The 20,929-nt window shown below is 17.7% G+C and overlaps 1 protein-coding gene across 1 annotated transcript in view; it reads right to left on the reverse strand.

Moving 5' to 3' along the window:
- Positions 1-1,613: 1,613 nt before the first annotated feature.
- The window catches only part of Bm14109 (Uncharacterized protein), a gene marked incomplete at both ends in the record, with an annotated part of 46,387 nt that continues 27,071 nt past the window's right edge, over positions 1,614-20,929 (reverse strand). Inside the window, 26 exons of the mRNA XM_043079441.1 lie at positions 1,614-1,679; positions 2,151-2,288; positions 3,108-3,232; positions 3,986-4,049; positions 4,391-4,481; positions 4,961-5,167; positions 5,874-6,030; positions 6,991-7,117; positions 7,798-7,938; positions 8,559-8,828; positions 9,391-9,599; positions 9,784-9,868; positions 9,994-10,143; positions 11,161-11,349; positions 12,020-12,195; positions 12,406-12,481; positions 12,817-12,963; positions 13,368-13,479; positions 15,057-15,217; positions 15,394-15,459; positions 15,934-16,128; positions 16,619-16,862; positions 18,691-18,857; positions 19,464-19,647; positions 19,783-19,919; positions 20,713-20,820. Coding sequence (XP_042935375.1) covers positions 1,614-1,679; positions 2,151-2,288; positions 3,108-3,232; positions 3,986-4,049; positions 4,391-4,481; positions 4,961-5,167; positions 5,874-6,030; positions 6,991-7,117; positions 7,798-7,938; positions 8,559-8,828; positions 9,391-9,599; positions 9,784-9,868; positions 9,994-10,143; positions 11,161-11,349; positions 12,020-12,195; positions 12,406-12,481; positions 12,817-12,963; positions 13,368-13,479; positions 15,057-15,217; positions 15,394-15,459; positions 15,934-16,128; positions 16,619-16,862; positions 18,691-18,857; positions 19,464-19,647; positions 19,783-19,919; positions 20,713-20,820 — 3,792 coding nt within the window. The remainder of the gene's footprint in view (positions 1,680-2,150; positions 2,289-3,107; positions 3,233-3,985; positions 4,050-4,390; positions 4,482-4,960; positions 5,168-5,873; positions 6,031-6,990; positions 7,118-7,797; positions 7,939-8,558; positions 8,829-9,390; positions 9,600-9,783; positions 9,869-9,993; positions 10,144-11,160; positions 11,350-12,019; positions 12,196-12,405; positions 12,482-12,816; positions 12,964-13,367; positions 13,480-15,056; positions 15,218-15,393; positions 15,460-15,933; positions 16,129-16,618; positions 16,863-18,690; positions 18,858-19,463; positions 19,648-19,782; positions 19,920-20,712; positions 20,821-20,929) is intronic.

The raw sequence follows: 20,929 nt of genomic DNA on the forward strand, positions 1-20,929 counted from the left end.
AAACTTCATCTTAGTGGGAATTTTGCTTTGCCAAATTTACTTTAATTTGATATGTTTTATTTGCTTTTCCTTTGAAGCAAAAATATGGTCGCGCATGTTACATAAATTGTAATCAAAAGTGCAACTGCTAAATTATTTCGTATATACTATAAATTTTCAGTCATGTGAGATAGCATCAAAAATGTAGCGAATGTGTTTTTTTTTTTTTTTTTGTCCAAATCCATTTAAATACCCCATTGATTTGTTGTTTCAAATTTTCAAGTTTTATTTCTTGGTTCTTTGTTTTTTCTGTGGTTAATCAATAGTGAATGTTTGAAAAGTATAAAAATGTCAATTTTAAAATCCCGTTGCATCAGAGTTCAACATAAGTGGAAATCTGCATAATAAAAAGTTCATAGTTTAGCATCACTTTCAGAGTTGCACTATAATCTTATATTTTGTTGAATTGTTTGACAGTACAAATTCTAAATCCATTTATTACATTTATTCATAAATAATGTGCTGTATCACTCATTGTAATTTCATTGAGAATTTATTGAAAAAAAAAAAAAAAGTGATTAATATTTTTAGTCTAAATTAGGTAAAAGTGATGAATATCAAATAGCAGAATATCAAAAATTTATCATTCTATTAGAATTTCCAAAACAAAATTCTCATCTATTTACAATACTGACAAATTTCATTTATTTCATTGTAGCATAATTTTCATATATTAAGTTTTAATGTTACAATGTTTCCTACTAAATATTTTATTTATTCATTTGAAGGATGTTTTTGTAAACAATAAACAATTGTTAATTATTGCATAATATTTATTTCAATATGTTATGTGCTTGATTTATAATTGTTCTCTTATACAATGAAAAAAAAAAAAAATTGGGCTTATAATTGTTCTCTTATAAATTACAATTGAATTTGTTTTTCCAATACAATTGATTTACATTAATATCATTTAGAAATTATATGATATTATTAAAGAATGTCCGTAAAAAAAAAAGTCACAGATGATAGTGTAAGATATTATAAGTTTATATTTGTAATAATTTTAATATATATCATTGGAAAATATGTAAATTTTTAAATTCGCTAATATATAAAATCTGGTTGAAAATATTAACATATAACTAAATGAATTAATCAAATGAAAATATGTTAAAATGTAATTCGAGGGGTGCTGATTATTTGAGCATTATTAAAAGCAATGGTTAGTTTTATTTTTGTTTTTGTTTTTTCATTTATTTGTTTTATTCTATTTTTATGTTGTTTTTTTTTTTTTTTTTTTTTTTTTTTTTTTTTTTTTTTTTTTTTTTTTTTTTTTTGTTTTTTGTTCAAACTATTAATGTTTATTTCAGTTTCGAAGGAAAATGAGAGAAAAAAACATTTTTTTATTATTATTAAGAAAGGCATATGTCGTAAATGGCATACATTTAAAAATATAAAATTACCATCAAAAATTTTTGTAATATAATTATCAAATGAGAATATTTTAATAAAATAAAATGCATAATAAATAGACTATAATTTTGAAATGGAAATGCAAAAGGAAAAGGAAAATTGGTAGAACAAAAAAGAAAAGAAAAAGTTTTTTTTTTTTTTTTTTTAAGTATAACTTATTAAATGAATAGGTCAAGAAATTGTGGATCATTATCGGGTTCCGAATCGATCATTCTATATGATACCTAAAATATGCTAATGATAAAATATAGGAATTATTAAGTTTAAGAGTTTAAAAACTTATAATCCTTATTTAATCATATGGTTTATTATCAATTAATTAATTTTTTTCATTTCATATTTACACTATTTAATCAAAAATATTAACAGTATTATTTGTAACTGATGTTTGAAAAAAAAATAATTTAGAAAAAATATTTATGATAATTTATTTATCATAGCTTTTTTTTTTTCATTGATCTCGTTATCATTTTTTTCGTTTTCTTTTAATTCAAAATGATCTAAATACATTAATTAATAAGTTTGATATTTAAGTTTTTCCTTCTTTTCTTTTTTTTTTTCATAATCATTAAACTATTGCATTTAAGATGGAAAATACATCGCTTATTTTTACTTTTATAATGATTCAAAAAAAAAAGTAGTAAATAAATAAATTAATTAATTATAATTAATTAATCAATAATTTTGTTTTTAACCAATTCAGCTGGTTCAATTGCTTCACATGGTCGACAAATATTACGCGCAAATAATCTATCAATGGTACATTGACAATTGAAACAATAACTTTCTCGTTTGTAAGCTATTCGAGATGCTGCTATCATAAAACCATATTTCTAAATTATTTCAATTTTTTTTTTTTTTTTTTAAAATTTTTTTTTGTTATATTTTAATACTATGATAATTTTTAAAAAATTTTACGCCAAAACTCTATATATTATGTGGTAAATATTAAGAGAGATAAATATAAAGAAAAAAGAAAAGTAAGAAGAAATAATTTTAGTTAAAAAGATGATCATTTAACTTTTAAAATTTAATAATTTTATAAAAAAAAAACAGAGAGGAAGAAAATTAATAATTATTCAAAGTAATAATAGAAAATTGAGGAGAAGTAATGAAGAATTTAGAAGAAAAAAAAAAATCTGAAAATGATGAAGCTTAAATAATTTATGTCTAAGATGATAAATAAAGTATTATTGCAAAGGAAAATTGTATATGAAATTTAAAAAAAAAAAAAAAAAAAATGAACTTAATATAAAATTTGAAAAATTAAACAAAAGAAAAAAAAAATTAAACAAATACTGAAGAGAATATAATTTGTTTTAAATAAAAAAATAGAAAAAAATTAAACATATGCTAAAATTTAATAAGAGAGTTTTTAATATAAAATGAATTACATACTAAAAGAGAATTTAAAATAAAATTAAAAGTGTACTAAAATTTAAATAAATATAAAATTAGACATACACTAAAAAAAAAAATTTAATATAAAAATTAAAAATAACCTAAAAGTGAATTAATGTGAATTTAGATTAAATGTTTTAATTTCAAAAACAATGAATTGGTATTGAAAAATTTCAAATATTTCATTACGATTCAAAAAAAAAAAAAAAATTAATCAAATAATTTTCAGTAATAAAATTATAATTACTTACAAGAGAGAAAACAGTTCCAAATGTTTGTTGAGCTATTACTGAGCAGCTATCATGCGGATGTAGTAGTGACGAACGTTGTCCAATTTGCGCCCCATATTCATTCAATAATTCTTTTGCATTCATTCCTTTCATAATAATTAATGGTTTATTTTTGTAGAGCAAATTAATAATAATGATAATTAATGATAATAATTAGCAATAATGATATTAATAATAATAATTAATAACAATAATAATGATAAACAGCAATAATTAGTAATAATAATATTAATAGTAATAATTAATAATAATGAGAAAAGTAATAATAATAACCATCAACAATAATAATGGTAATTATAAATAATAATAATAATAAATAATAGTAATAATAATAATAAATAAATGATAAAAACAATAATAATTATAGTAAATATAATAATAATGACAATTAGTAATATTAGTAACATTCTGAATATTATTATTCTTAAATTGTATTTATCCTAGGCATAATTTAAATTTAAACAAAATGAAATTTTAATTTTGTTCGTTTAAATTTTAACATTTTCAGTTTATTTAAGAGAAGATGAATTTTTCAAAATAATTTTTTTATGAAAATATGAAATATGATTGTAAATAATGCATTTTTTTTTTTTTTTTTAAATTATACATTTTAGGATTTAAAAAAAAAAAATAATAGAATTGTCGATTTCCAAATATTTTGAATTTCTTCAATATGTAATGTTATTTCTTGAATTTAATTCATATTCTGTTTTTAAGTTTTAAAAAAATGATGAATGAATAAAGAAAAGTTTTTTTTTTTTTGAAATTAATTACTGTTTATAATTTTAAGATTAATTATTATTTGTTTTGATTGATTAAATTTTTTAAATTTAACTTACCAACAATTTTACTTCCATCATTTGTCTTAAATTTGCTTAATGTTAATAAATGCATTGTGATATTCTGAAATAAATAATTTAATGTAATTATTTTATTTTATGATTTAAACAAAAAAAAGAAAAAAATGCAATAAAATAAAATAAAACGAAGTGACAATTCTAATATTTGTAATAGAATGTAATTGAATACATATTTGTAATGGAATACTAATAATGAATAACTGATTATTTCTGATTAACATTTAAACTAATTCAAATTATTTCACTGCCTCTATTATTTTTTCTCTGCAATACTAAATAAAATAAACAAAAAAGTAACTAAATTTTTTATATTGTTGAGTATAAGAAGAATTAATCAATTAATTAATTAAAATTGAGAATAAAAATAAAAAAGGTTAAATTTACTTGTTCGAGTAACATATTAAGCATTTCTTTATGTCCATTTTGTGAACATTTTTTACATATAACCAAAACAATACTTTTAGCACTTGCAAATCTAAATAGGAAATTAATTTTTTAATATTAATTTATCAAATTTCATTAATAATTTCTTTTTTCATTTGAATTAAAAAAGAAAAAACCAGAAAAATAATAAATGTAATTACAATTTATACTATTAATTTGAATTAAAAACAAAAACAATGAATGCATTATTTTTGAGATAAAAAATTTACATCTAATTATTATCTTATTTCATTTCCAATTTATTTTTCTATGAACTTAAAAAAAAAAAAAAAGAAAGCAGTAAATATTAATTTTTTTTTTTTATTTAAATAATTTGTACAAATTACAATTATGTAATTTATTTTTTATTTAAATTAAATGAAAACAATGAACTTATTGAATATATTTTATTTTAATTTATTTAAATCGAGAAAATAATTTGTACAAATTTTTGAAATAATTAATTTATATTTAATTATTAAAAAAGAAAAATAAATAAATAAACAAAAAGAAAACAATAATGCATTTTACCTAAATGGAAAATGTTTTATTGTAAATTCCAATGCTTTTTTAGGACAAATAAATGTTTGTTCAATGCCAGAAATTGATTCAAATGTTTGTTGTGTTTGTTTTATAAATGTTAAAGTATCCATTAATGCTTCATTCTGTTCATAATGCACCAATGGTTCATGGTGCACACCTTCGCCACCAAAACCGATCCAACCAAAACGTACCGATCTAAAATTTTTTTAAAAAAAGAAATTGAAAAAAAAAAAAGAGACTGTGATTATTTATTTATCATTTATTTATTTATTTACTTGTTATTTTTAAAAAAAAAAAAAAAACATTGTAGCCATTTATTTATTTGTTTGTTGTTGAATATTTAAAAAGAAACTGTAATCATTTATTTATTTATTGTTTATTTATTTGTTGATAAATATTTAAGAAGGAACTGTAATCGTTCATTTGTTTATTTGTTCGTTGTTGAATATTTAAGAAGAAACTGTAGTTATTTATTTATTTGTTCATGAATTTTTAAGAAGGAACTGTAATCGTTTATTTATTATTTATTTATTTGTTACTGAATATTTAAAAAGAAACGGTAGTCATTTAATTATTATTTATTTGTTTGTTGTTGAATATTTAAAAAGAAACTGCAATCATTTATTTATTTATTTGTTGTTCAATATTTAAATTAAATTTTGAATCAATTATAAAATGGCTAGTGGAAATTAGTTAGATATAAAATTTTTATATCTTATTAAATTTAATTATTATTGCTATGATATTGTTATCATTTATTTATCATTGTTTTAATCGTTATAATTTATTTATTGTTATTATAATTATTATAATTTATTTATTATTGTTACAATTATTAAAATTATTTAATTATTATTATTATTATTATTACTATTAAAATTTATTAAATAAATGCTAATACCGTTGTTGATGACTAATTTGTTGTGCTATTTGTGCTAATTTCTCCTTGTGATGATTCATGCATTTCCTTTCTTCAACAACAAATATAATATCATGATCAATAATTGATTTTTCAATCATTCGTTCATCATCCAAATGCAAATCACCATCACATCTCACTGCAATATCAATTTTTTTCTTTTTAATTATAAATTAAAATTAAACTTATGAATGAATACAAAATTCATAATATAATTATTGTTTTCATTTTTCATTTTTTTTTTTAAATATAAATCACTTAAATATATGAGTCATTCAATCATTCAATTTTAATAAAATATATATAAATCATTTCATTTTTTTTTTTTTTTTTTATATTTATACTACGATTTTTTTGCATTGATATTCAATTTTAATATATAAATGATAAATCACTTTGATTATCATATTTATACTAAGAATAAAAAATAATTTAAAAAAAAATTTATATTAAAATAAAAAAAAAAAAAAAAACTTTTTGCTAAAATTGTATATTAAAATTGAATATGAATGCAAAATAATAGTATAATTATTGTTTCCATTTTTTTTTTTTTTTTTTTTTTTTTTTAAAAATTACAAATCACTTAAACATATAATATTTAATTTTCAATATTTATATTAAGAATGAAAAATAATTATAAAAAGTTTATATTAAAATAAAAAAAAAAAAACGATTTTTTGCTAAAAAAACATTTTTTTTTAAAAAAAAATTATATATTAAAATTGAATATATGAATGAATAAATAAAGAAAAAAAAAATTAAAAGAAAAAAAAAATTATTTTAAAATGTAAAAGAAAAAAGAAAATTGATCTACAAATAGACAAGAATACACCAATATTTTTTTCTTTTTTTTTACATTTTCTTTTTGCATTGATAAATTTAAAAAGTATTTGATAAAACTTATTGATAAATTTACTGATAAATTTAAAAGTATTTGATAAAAACAGAAAAAAAAGATAAACAAATTAAAATATCTGAAAAAGAAAACAATCAAAAAAAAAAATGTTACAGTATTAAAATAAATTAAATTAAATTATTATTAAATTAATTAAAAGTATTAATTAAAATATTTTTGAAAAAATAAAAAAGTAATTCATACCACATTCATGTGGTAATGCTATCATAATTCCGACATTTGCGCATATTTGATGATATGCTGCTGTAGCAATGCAGTGCTGTTGTCGTCCACCATTTGAGCAGATTTGTTCAAATGGTTTTGGTCGTATCTTAAATTTAAAAAATTTAAAAAAAAAAAAAAGGAAAAGAATACTATTAGAGAAAATATTCATTGAAGAGTTTGACTAAAATATCTCAAATAATTCATTTCTTTTTATTTATTTATTTATTTTGTTTATTTGTTTATAAAAAGTTATTTAGAAAACAAAGAAAGAAAAAAAAGGACAAGAAAGATAATTTAACAAACGTTGAACCGGCAAATTTTTAATTTTATTATAATTTTAATTTTATTAAATTGTGTTAAATATTTTATTTAATCATTTTTTAATTTATTGATTTACTTTTTTTCTTTTACGCTTATAAAATTTGTTCATTTAAAAACAAGAAAAAAAAAAAGGCGAACTAGCAAATGTTTATTTATGAAAGAATTTTATTGAAATATTTTGAATATTTTAATTTTATTGAAATATTTTGAATATTTTACTTATTTATTTATTAGTTCACAAAATTTATTTATGAAAGAAGGAAAACAAAGACGAAGTAATAAATATTTATTAGATAATTTAATTAAAATATCTCAAATATTTTATTATTTACTTATTTGTTTACTTTATTTTATAGCAATTTATTTATAAAATTTATTTACAGAAAAGAAGAAATAAAGAAGAAAAAAAAAAATTGTTGCAAAATTTTTTTAATTGAAATAAAAAAAAAAAAAAGAAAAAGTTACATGATTAAAACAAAGTCTTAATGGACTATCAGAATTTTGAAAATATTCTTGGCAACGTTCGTCATCACGATACGTCAGATCACGTGCCTGATTTACGCCACATTCACCATTTATTGCCCAATGTTCAGCTAATACGTTTAGCTGTAAACTTATAAACTATTATTTATTTACTTTTTTGTTTTGTTTTGTTTTCTATTCATTTTTTATTAAAAAATTAAAATTGTTATATTCCATTTTTATCAGTTATTATTATGATTAGAAATAATGTTACATTTTTTTTTTTTTTTCTACAAAATTTACACTTCAATTTTTTAAATAAATAAATAAAGTAAACAAACAAAAAAAAGTAAATAAAATTAATAAAGAAAATAAAAAATAAATAAACAAACAAACAAATAATGCAAAAAAAAAAAAACTAGTATTTATTAACTGATTAATTATTTTAAATTATATACTGATATGAAATTTTTTTATTTATACTTGAATAATTTTATTTATAAAAAATGCATAAAAATAATTCATTTTAGAACGAAAATTTTTTATGAAAATTTTAGAATGAAAATTTTTTATAATTATTTAAAACTGATAAAAAAAAAAAAAAAAAAACGAAAGAAATAACAAAACATATTTTAATGCTAAAAAAAAAAAAAATTGAGGAAAGCAAATTAAAAAAAGCCAAATGTTGATTATTAAATATTTCAGAAATTAAATATTTTAATTTTTTTTTTTTGATTATTAAATATATCTATAATTTATTTTACCTGATCATTAGATGTACCATCAATTAAATCATAATCATTTGATGGTTCATTATCATTTAATCCAAGAAGACCATTGCTACGTCCATGCATTCGGCCTGATAAAATAATTTCACAAATATAAAATTGATTATTACAACGTATGCATAAGCCATCGTAAGTTTTTAAAATTGTCCAATGATCTTTTCGAGAAATTGAAATTAAAATTGCTCCATCAATGCTATCAATTTTTTGCCATGGAATTGATATTAATGGTGCACCATTTATTTGTATCTAAAATTTAAATCTAAAATTTTCTAAAAAAAAAAAATTTGAAATTTAACAAAAAAATATGTTATTCAATTAAATTATTAGAATTTTGAATTGTAAAACAAAGCATAGAAAAAGGAAATGAAAAATTTTAAATTAGTAAATTTTAATGATAAATAAATATAACAATAATTCATTGTATTCTAAAAGTAATAAAAATAAAAATTTTTATTTAATTAAATTGCTAAAAATTTGAACTAAAAAAAATTGGAAAAAAAATTCTTTTTTTTTTGAAATATTTAATTTATATTTTAGTAATTTATAATAATTTAATAATATATTTGTATGCAATATTAACAAATTTTGTATTTTTAATTTATTTTAACTCAAAGTGTAATTTCAGTTATTGATTAAAACATACAATCATTTTCAAATATTATTTATGATTTTCGCCTAAATCAAAAAACATTAATAAAATTTACTAAAAAGGAAAATTAAATTGTTGAAAAAAGAAAGAAGAAAATGAAAAGGACAAAAAAAAAAAAAAAAAAGGAAATAATTAGTAAATAATTAATTAATTAATTACATTGCCACTTTTATGAAAGAGTATTTCATCGTTACGTAATTCAATTTTAATAGTTTCTAAATATCCTTGTGATGAAAATATTGCTATTAGTGCAAAACGTTGAGTACGTAAATCTGACGCAAGAAGATATTCGCAACGAGCGTGATGAAACGCGAATACACGTCCGTCAAATGATACAAAACGATTACCATTAATTATATATGCAATACCTAAATTTTAAATTTAAAAAAAAAAAAACTTTTAATTTTCTCTTTTTTATTCATTTTTACTATCATTTTATTCATATAAAAGTAGAAATAAATAAATTTAATTAAAATTAAAATTTTCATTCTTTTATTTTTGTTTTTGTTTTTTTTGTTTTGCAAGAAATAAATAATAAATAAAACAACATACTTTCATAAAGTGAAATGATTTTCCATGGATTTAATTTTATTGATTTATAAGTGTAAATTGTATCCGATAAAGATTGTGCAAATTCCTACAAATAAATAAATAAAATGAAAAATATAAATATAAAAATGTTTGTCACATAAAAAAAGAAAATTGAAAAATTTATTAAAATAATATAAATTATTAATAAATTATACATATATATTAACTAACTTGATCTTTAACTGATAAACCAAATGATTCAATCAATGCTGATTTAAGTGCAATAAAATGTTGTGGATGAAGATTATTTAAAATTTCTTCTAATGATGAAGCACCGTACGGTACAGCTACCTCTAATTCATAATGACCAGATGATAAACGCTGAAATTTAAATTTTTGATCAATTTCAAATTTAAATCAGTTTGAACTTTTAATTCGTAATGACCAGATGACAAACGCTGAAATTTAAATTTTTGATCAATTTCAAATTTAAATCAGTTTGAACTTTTAATTCGTAATGACCAGATGATAAACGCTGAAATTTAAATTTTTGATCAATTTCAAATTTAAATCAATTTGAACTTTTAATTCATAATGACCAGATGATAAACGCTGAAATTTAAATTTTTGATCAATTTCAAATTTAAATCAGTTTGAACTTTTAATTCGTAATGACCAGATGACAAACGCTGAAATTTAAATTTTTGATCAATTTCAAATTTAAATCAGTTTGAACTTTTAATTCGTAATGACCAGATGACAAACGCTGAAATTTAAATTTTTGATCAATTTCAAATTTAAATCAGTTTGAACTTTTAATTCATAATGACCAGATGATAAACGCTGAAATTTAAATTTGAATCAATTAAATGCAATAAACGCTTTTATTTTTTATTACTTATTATTTTTATTTTTATTATTTATTTTTTTAATATATTTTTTTTTATTATTCAAAAAAATTTGAATCAATTGTATCTAATAAATGCTCATTGCATGCTAAAGTATGTTAAAGTTTAAATTTTGATCATTTTGAATTTTAAATTTTGATCAGTGTTTCAAATTTGAATCATTTTGAACTTCTAATTCAGAATGACTCAGTGATAAACGCTCAAAATTCGAATTTTAATCAGTTAGTTCTGAAATTCAAATCTAAGTCAGTTTGAACTTCCAATTCACAATGACTCGATGATGAATGCTTAAAATTCAAATTTTAATCAGTTACTTTTAATAAATGCTAAAAAATTAAATTTTAATCTAATGAATATACGAATTAAAAACTTTTTTAAACTATTATTGGAAATTATTTATAATAAATTATTACAAAAACTCAATTTTAATCTGCTTCCTTATTACGATATTAATTTCAAATTATAAATTTAAATTAAATTATATAAAAACCTTATAATTTGGTAAATAATAATTCCAAAATTGTTTAGCCATTTCGTTCGCTTTTATTTTTCCTCTCAAATAATTTATAATATTTTGCCATTTTTGACGAATTTGAATTTCATCCAATGAATCAAACATTGCAATTGTTAATTTGCTAAGTGTTGATACAATCATTTTATCGAGAATGAAATTTTTAATCTGAAATTATAAATCATTTCAAAAAAAAAAAAAATATTTTATAATTAATCATTTTTAAAATTTAAGTGTTTTTTTTTTCTTTGACAAAAATTTTTAGCTAAACCATTTTCTAGCATTTTAAACTTATTTCTTAAAATTAAAACAAATAATTAAGAATTGTATTCAAATAAAAATTTTCTAAATCAATCAAATTTGATTTATTTGTTTTTTTTTTTTTTGATTATTATTTTTATTTTACAATGTTTCCCTTTTTTTTTTTTAATAATTTATAAAGTAAAGTAGAAAGAAATGCATTTAGTGGCAGTGGAAAAAAGAAAGTAATTGAGTAATTATTAATTAATTATTTTAATTATTCATTACAGTTAATTAATTAAATGAATGCATTTTTTGTAATGATAAAATTAACAAAATAATTCAGTGTTAAACAATTAATTTTTTTTATAATTCAAAAAATTAATTTTGATTTTAATTTCTTCCTCTTTTTTTTTTTTGATAAACAGATAGAACTTTTATTTTTGCTATGAACGAATGTTTACTGATAAAAAAGCAAATTATCACTAGCATAAATAATTTTAGGAAAATAATAATTGATAGCTAAGAAAATAAAACAAAACAAATAAAATAAACAAAAAAAAAAAAACAATAATAATAAATAATACTAATAACTTACTTTATCATAAATTTCAAATGCATCATCCTGATAACGTCTACGATTTGTTTCAATGTTAACAATAGCTCTTTCTAATTCTGATAACTGATATTGTCGACTAAATTTTTGCATTTCATAAAGTATAATTCTGATAATATCAGTTCGTTCAAAAATTTCCTTATATTCTTCCAATGCTCCTAAAATAAATTAATTTTTTTTTTTAATAAATAATAAATTTGATAAATTTAAAATAATAAAAGAAAACAAAAATCATTGTATTCTAAAATTACAATGTATTAAAATAATAATTATAATTAATTAACAAAAAAAAAAATAACAAATTTTTTTTCAAATTTAAAATATTAAAATGAAAAAAAAAAAAAAAAAAAAAAAAAAAAAAGTATTACTTCGTAAATTCTTTAATTTTAGCATTTCTTCTAAACGTTCAATAATCATTGCAGCATTTTGTTGTAAATTATCCATCTTAAATTATTACATTTTTATCAAAATTAATTAAATTTGAATTTATCAAATTAATTAGATTTACGGTAAGCATAAATTAAATTAATACAAAATTTAAAAAATTGCAAAAAAATTATGTCTTTTTTTTTAAAATAATACTAAATAATTAGAGTGAATTAATAAATTTTAGTTACTTACAAATTTACACTTTATTATATCGCTTATAAAAATAATAAATTAAAGTAGTAATTTAATTTTTGTTTTCTTCTTTCTCTTCTCTCCCTCTCTCTCTCTCTCTCTCCCTTTCTCTTTTGTAAAAGAATTTTAAAAAATATGAAAGAATTTTTAAAAAAAACCTCTTTATATAATTGATCAATTAAATTTATAAATGGTTTTAGCGAAGCTTTAATTTCTTGTCGAATATCATTGTTAACGTCAAACAATTGTTTTAATCGAGAAATGAAATCATTCTCGGTTATACCTTTAACAAATTGTTCCATTTCCTAAAATTTTTTTTTTTTTTTCATCAAATAAATTTTTTAAAAAAGAAAAATATGAAATTAAAGAAAAGAAAAAAACTTTTTTTAAAAGTTATTTTGATAGAATTTATAACATTTCAAAATTTCCAAAAATAATTAAAAATTTTTTTGAATTAAATAATTTTAAAAAATATACGAATAAAGAAAGCAAAATAAATAAATAAATAAATAAATAAATAGAATTTTTTTTTTCAAAAAAAAGTTATTTAAATAAAAATATTAAATTTATATAATTATAAAAATTTTTTTTTTTAAAACAAATAAATTCAAAAAAGAAAAAAACATAAGAATGAGAAATAAAAATTAGTTTTTTTTTTTTCTCTTAAAAATTAAATTTATTATTAAAAAAGAAAGAAATTTAATCAAACCTGATATGCTTGATCATATGCAATAAACATTGCTTCTTTAATTAATTCATAATTAATTTCAATTTCATCCACTAATTTTGCATATTCTGAACCAAATTCAGCAGCAAAATTTCTAAAAAAAAATGAAAAAAAAAAAAAAATTTAAAATTTTTGTATATGAAAAAAAAAAAGAAAGAATAATTATTTAAAAGAAATTTCAATAAATTACAAAAAAAAAAAAAAAAAAAAAAAAAAAATTAAAAGAAATTTCAATAATTTACAAAAAAAAAAAAAAAAATCAATATTACAAAAAAAAAAAGAAAGAATAATTAATTTAAAACAAATTTCAATAATTTACAAAAAAAAAAAAAGAAGAATAAATAATTTAAAAGAAATTTCAATAATTTACAAAAAAAAAAAAGAAAGAATAATTAATTTAAAACAAATTTCAATAATTTACAAAAAAAAAAAAAAAAAATTCCTCCACCGAAAGCTATTAATAACCCTTTGAAAATCCATCGTAATCGAGATCGAGAATTGCAATTATTTACCTTGAACGAGAAATTTCTAGTAAGTGTAATTGATCAGCTCACGTAAATTACGTCTCTACCCTTTGTACATACCGCTGCCCTATCACGTAGAAAGAGAATTACCCTGTTTCTATTGCAGTTATTACGTAATTTAGGTATATAAAAAATTAAAAAAAAACAAAAATTTATTTATAACTAAAAAAAACTTTTTTATTTTACGAAACACTCATAAATAAAAAATTGAATAAATAAATAAATAAGTTAAATGATAATTTATGCCACAAATATCAATTATATCATTTTCATTTTATTCAAAATATTATATATTATTTTGCAAAATTTTTTTTCATTTAAGTTAATGTTATAAAATTATTAAATTTAATCAAAAACTGAATTAAAAAGACATACACACACACACAGGTACACAATTTATTAATCTATTTTTAATACTTATTATTGAAATTGATAATTTATTAATTTATTATTATTATTATTATTATTGAATTTCACAATTTAATAATTGATTATCATTGAACTAAACAATTTATTAGTTTCTTATTATTACTAATTTTTATATTTTATTTATTTATTATCATTAAACTTGACAAGTTATTAATTTATTATTACTAACTTCCATAATTTATTAATTGATTATCAATTATCATTGAATTTGACAAGTTATCAGTTTGTTATTACTATTATAGTTGAATTCCATAATTTATTAATTGATTATCAATTATCATTGAATTTGACAAGTTATCAGTTTGTTATTACTATTATAGTTGAATTCCATAATTTATTAATTGATTATCAATTATCATTGAATTTGACAAGTTATCAGTTTGTTATTACTATTATAGTTGAATTCCATAATTTATTAATTGATTATCAATTATCATTGAATTTGACAAGTTATCAGTTTGTTATTACTATTATAGTTAATTCCATAATTTATTAATTGATTATCAATTATCATTGAATTTGACAAGTTATCAGTTTGTTATTACTATTATAGTTAATTCCATAATTTATTAATTGATTATCAATTATCATTGAATTTGACAAGTTATCAGTTTGTTATTACTATTATAGTTAATTCCATAATTTATTAATTGATTATCAATTATCATTGAATTTGACAAGTTATCAATTTGTTATTATTATTATCACTAAATTTTACCTTTGTTCTGTCGTCCATTGTTTGATAATTTCATCTAATGCTGTTGTCACAATATCATTAGCAATTTGTTTATGTGATAAAAAGATTGATCGAATAGCATCAGGTATAAATGAATTTTGATGAAATTCGCCACTTTTTGATATTATTTCTTTAGTTTTCTTCTATAAAAAAAAAAAAATAAAAAATAAACAAATAAATAATCTCAAAGCAATCGATGACAAAATTTCATTTATTTTTGTCTATAAATTTTTTTTCTTTTTTTAAATTTAATAAATTTTATAAAAAAGTCTAAAACATTTTGTTTTTTTTTTTTTTTTATATTAGAATTTTTACTTACAATTATTTCATTTTCTATTGTTGGTCGAATATAAATGTTACTCTTCCATACATTACCTTCTTTTACCTATAAAAAGTAACATTAAAAAATATGAATACAAATTAATTATTATCAATTTTGTGAAATTAAAAGTTGTCATATATATATTTGAAAATTTATATTTTATCAAAAAAAAAGTTCTTTTTTTGTCTTAAAATTTTAACTTAAAATTAAAATTAAAAATTTTAACTTAAGAATATATATATATATATATAAGAATATATATATATATAAGACATATATACAACGTGCATAAAACGTATTTAAGTAATTAAGTAATTAAATTCAAAATTTCAATATTTCATATTATTTTGACATTCATTACAGAATTTAAAGTAAAATTAAATTCTAAAAATTATAATATAATAGTAGTACTGCATGAATTAAAATAGAATGAAATTAAAAGAATTATTAGTTAAAATTGATAATATAATATCTAATCACGTCAATCACACGTGTTACGTGATTAACGTAAACGTAACTTACGTCAAAATTACTTACTTGCAGCGTTAGACGTGCATCCTGTATTTTTTTGCTTACTTCACTATGCCATAAATTAATTTCTGCTTCATAATCATTTAATTTTTCAATTGATGCATGCAATTTAACTTCTTTCAATCGTTCATTTCGATATTCAAACATTGCTTTATTATTATGCAAATTTAATTCACCAACAATTGATGGTTGTTGATTATTCTGAAAAATTTTCATTTCAAATTTTTCTACAAACAAACAACCAAACAAACAAATTACATTTATTTGTTTTTTTGTTTTGTTTTGTTTTTTTTTTTTTTTTTTTTTTTTTTTTTTGTCAACAATTTAATCTATTAAATGATCAATTAATTAATATAAAAATTGACAAAAAAACTAAACTTAAAAAAAAAAAATTTTTATTAGAAAATGACATTAATTTTAAAATTTTGAAATTTAACATTGTAAAAAAAAAAAGAAGATTGGATAATAAAAATGGCTAAAAAGTTTTTTTTTTTTTTTTATATATGTAAGAAAAAGAATTTTTAATGTAATTATCAAATTTTAGTTGTTTAATTAAAAAAAGTAAATAAATTATTTGTTATCAAATAAATTTTGTTATCAAATTCAAAAGAGAAAAAAAAAGTTACTATTTGTTATTAATCAAATTTTGAAATAAACAGTGATAAGATGAGAGGAAATGATAAAATTATACCTCATAAAATCCAACTTTATAATGATTATCATTTATCTTATCAATTCGTGCTTTCAACATTGAATTTGGCGATTTCAATTGAATTTCCGTAAATTTAACTGTATCCGTTCTTGTCTCTAATGAATACTCAACCGGTTGATGCTGTAAATTTCTGGTTTCCAAACCGAAAATTGCACGAACCGGAATTGCAACATTTCCGATTACACTTCGATCAATTTTAGTCCATAAACGTGTATTCAGGTTGCTGATAAGAAGAAAAAAAAAATGGACAAATAATATTAAAATTAAATTAGTAATGAAATATAATTAAAAATTTAATTTTCTTTTCTTTTTTCAAAACTTTTCCAAGACTAAAATTGAATTTCATTTAAATAAACAAAAAGCAAAAGCTGAAAAATAAAATATAAAATTTCACTCAATAAATATTAGATTGAAATTTCTAAAATTTCAAATTATATTTGAATTTTTCTTTTCTTTATATGTTTTTTATAAAATTCAAAATCATAAAATTAGGTTATAAAAGATGATTTTAGAATGAAAATAAATTTAAAAAAGGAAAAAGAATACATTTTATAAAGTAAGAAAGAAAAAATTAAAAAAAAAAACAAACTTAATTATTGCTAAATTATAATAAAATATAAATTATAGCTTATAGTTAAATAAAATTTATATAAATTAGAAATAGTTAATTTTTATAATTACTTTTGTATGTATTAATTTTAAAAGAAAAAAAAAAGACAAAAGTTAATTTTTTTCAAAAATCAAAAATTAATACAATTTAAAATAAATACTTTTATAATGTATTTCGATAATTAAATTAATTTTTAATAGACACTTTTACAAAATTTTTTGACGATTAAATTAATTTATAATAAATATTTTTTTTACAACATTTTATAATAAATGTTTAAAAGAAGTAAATTTTATTTACAATAATTCTATTTTACAAATTATTATTTAACTTTTTTTTTCGTTTTTAAATTTAAATTAACAAATATATTGCATATTATATTGAAATTTTTACAATTAATAAATTTAACATTTTAAATGATTAAAAATGTTCTTAAAAAATTAAAACAAAAGTTTATTTTAAATTTTAATTAATAGATATATTACACATATTATATTAAATTTTTTACAAATTAATAAATTTATTATTTTAACTGATTTAAAATGATTTTTTTTAAAAAAAAAAAACAAAGGTTTATTTTTTTAATTTAGATTAATAGATTTGAATATTATATTGAAATTTTACAATTGATAAATTAATTATTTTAAATGGCATTTAATCATTTCAAAATTAAAATAACGGTCTTCTTTTTTTTTTTTTTTGTATTTTTCTTTCATTTGTTTTAAAGTACTTATTCAATTAATTTATTTATATAAATAAATAATTAGTTTTAAAATATTTATTCAATTAATAAATTTATATAAGTAAATGGTTTGTTTTAAAATATTTATTCAATTAATAAATTTATATAAGTAAATGGTTTGTTTTAAAATATTTATTCAATTAATAAATTTATATAAGTAAATGGTTTGTTTTAAAATATTTATTCAATTAATAAATTTATATAAGTAAATGGTTTGTTTTAAAATATTTATTCAATTAATAAATTTATATAAGTAAATGGTTTGTTTTAAAATATTTATTCAATTAATAAATTTATATAGTAAATGGTTTGTTTTAAAATATTTATTCAATTAATAAATTTATATAAGTAAATGGTTTGTTTTAAAATATTTATTCAATTAATAAATTTATATAAGTAAATGGTTTGTTTTAAAATATTTATTCAATTAATAAATTTATATAAGTAAATGGTTTGTTTTAAATATTTATTCAATTAATAAATTTATATAAGTAAATGGTTTGTTTTAAAATATTTATTCAATTAATTAATTTATATAAGTAAATGGTTTGTTTTAAAATATTTATTCAATTAATTAATTTATATAAGTAAATGGTTTGTTTTAAAATATTTATTCAATTAATAAATTTATATAAGTAAATGGTTTGTTTTAAAATATTTATCCAATTACTATATTTATATAAGTAAACAATTACTTACCTTGCTTGATGAGTACTTTTCAACTCAATAACAAATCGAACATTATCATTAACATTTTTAACATTCCGTACAACAATTCGTTTATTCTGTTCCGGTAGTACAAAAGTACTTCGATGCAAATGAAATGAATTAGCAAACAATTTATCCGGTTGATTACTATAGATAAACTGAAATAATCATAAAATTTCATTTTTATTTAAAAGAAAAAATTCTTATCAGTTATCAGTATGCTAATTAATATCTTATCAGTATGGAATATTTTTGATAGTTATTTAAAAAAAAAAAAAAAGAGAGAGAGAAAATCATGTCATAAAATATTTATCATTTTAAAAAAATTTTTGTTTTCTTTTTTCTTTTAAACCAAACAATTTTTATTCCAATTATTTACTATTTTTAATACATTTTCTTTTTTTTTATGATAATTTTTTTTTTTTCGTAACTTTTTAATAAAAATAAAAAAAATTATTTTGAATTTATATCAAAATATTTTATCAAAATTAAAAATTTTTTTTTCTTTTTTTTTTTTTACTATTTATCAAATATACAATTACAACTGAACATTTTATGATATTTATTAAAAATATTTCCAATATGCTATTATTATCTTATCAAAATTAAAATATTTTTGAATAACTATTCAAAAAATTTTATCACTTGTTAATATTTAAATGAACAAAATGTTATCAAAATTTGAAAGCATTTTAGCTCAATTTTATAAAATTTCTTCTTATCACTAATTTTTAATAAATTTTTAAAAAAAAAATAAAACAAACTTCTGTTTGTAAATCTAATCGATAATTATTTTTATCTTTTTCATCTTTTTTATAAATTATTTTTGCTTGCAATGGTGTTATCAATGCTTCATCAGAAATACTTCCTTCCCAGTGATAACCATCAATTGTCTTTTGATATGTCATTTCGGCTACAGTTGGTTGTCTTCTACCACCAACATTTGGTCTTTAATATTTATTATTTAAAAAAAAAAAAAAGAATTGAAAATTTAAAAATTTTTTTTTTTAAAAAAGAAATTAATTCAGAATAAAAATTGAAAATATATTTATAAATATATTTTCATAAATATAAATTACATACTGTACTGATAAGGCATATTTATTGTTTGTTGGTCGAAGTATTGCAATATTTATCGTTCGTTTCGGTTGTATTATGGTTGAACGTAGTGCACGGAATGTTTCACCTTCAACCTCAATTTCATTTTCAATTCCGTAAGTCTAAAAGGAAATTTCATTTTGAATTCCATAAATCTATTAAAATTTCATTTTCAATTCCGTAAGTCTAAAAGGAAATTTCATTTTGAATTCCACAAATCTATTAAAATTTCATTTTCAATTCCGTAAGTCTAAAAGGAAATTTCATATTCAATTTCAAAAGTCTAAATAAAAGGAAATTTCATATTCAATTTCAAAAGTCTAAAAGGAAATTTTATTTTTAATTCCGTAAGTGCAAAAAAGAATTTTCATTCTTAATTCCATAAACCTAATAAAATTTCATTTTCAATTCTGTGAATCTAAAAACAAAAAAAAATTTCATTTCAAATTCCATACGTCAAGAAAAGTTTCATTCATAATTCGATGGATCTAATAAAATTTCGTTTTTAATTCGATAAACTTAAATAAAATTTCATTTTCAATTCTATAAGTCTAAAAGATTCCATTTCCAGTTGCATAAACCTAATGAAATTTCATTTCTAATTCCATAAATTTTTTAAAAAAAAAGGAAAAAAGAAGGAAATTGAATGGCAAAAAATGCTTTTTTTTTTTAAGAAGAAAATAAAAAAGAAAAATAGGAAATTAAATGATAAAACAATAAAATCAAATAGTTTAAAAATGAAATTTTTTATCAAAAAAAAAGTAAAATTTAAAAAAAAAACAAAATTTTTGGAAAAAATAAAAAACTAAAAAGAAATAAAATAAATGACAACAACAAAAAAAAAAAAAAAAAAAAAAAACAAAGAAATAAATAAGAATAAAAAATTGAAATTTTCATTAAATAACTTTTACTTACCTTATTTTTCCCAGATGGATCAACTGTTAATTTAGCAATTGATTTTTGCTTATCACTAATTAAACTATTTTCCAAATGCAACTCAAATGCTTCCGGTATTTCTGTTATCTAAATTGAAAAATTTGTTATTTGTGAAAAAGAAAAAAAAACGATAAATTATATATTAATTAGTAAATTATAATAATTGAAATTTTCTTGAAAATTTAAAAAAATAAAA

This window comes from Brugia malayi (genome assembly GCF_000002995.4).
Source record: "Brugia malayi strain FR3 genome assembly, contig: Bm_v4_Chr2_contig_001, whole genome shotgun sequence".
Taxonomy (NCBI): domain Eukaryota; kingdom Metazoa; phylum Nematoda; class Chromadorea; order Rhabditida; family Onchocercidae; genus Brugia; species Brugia malayi.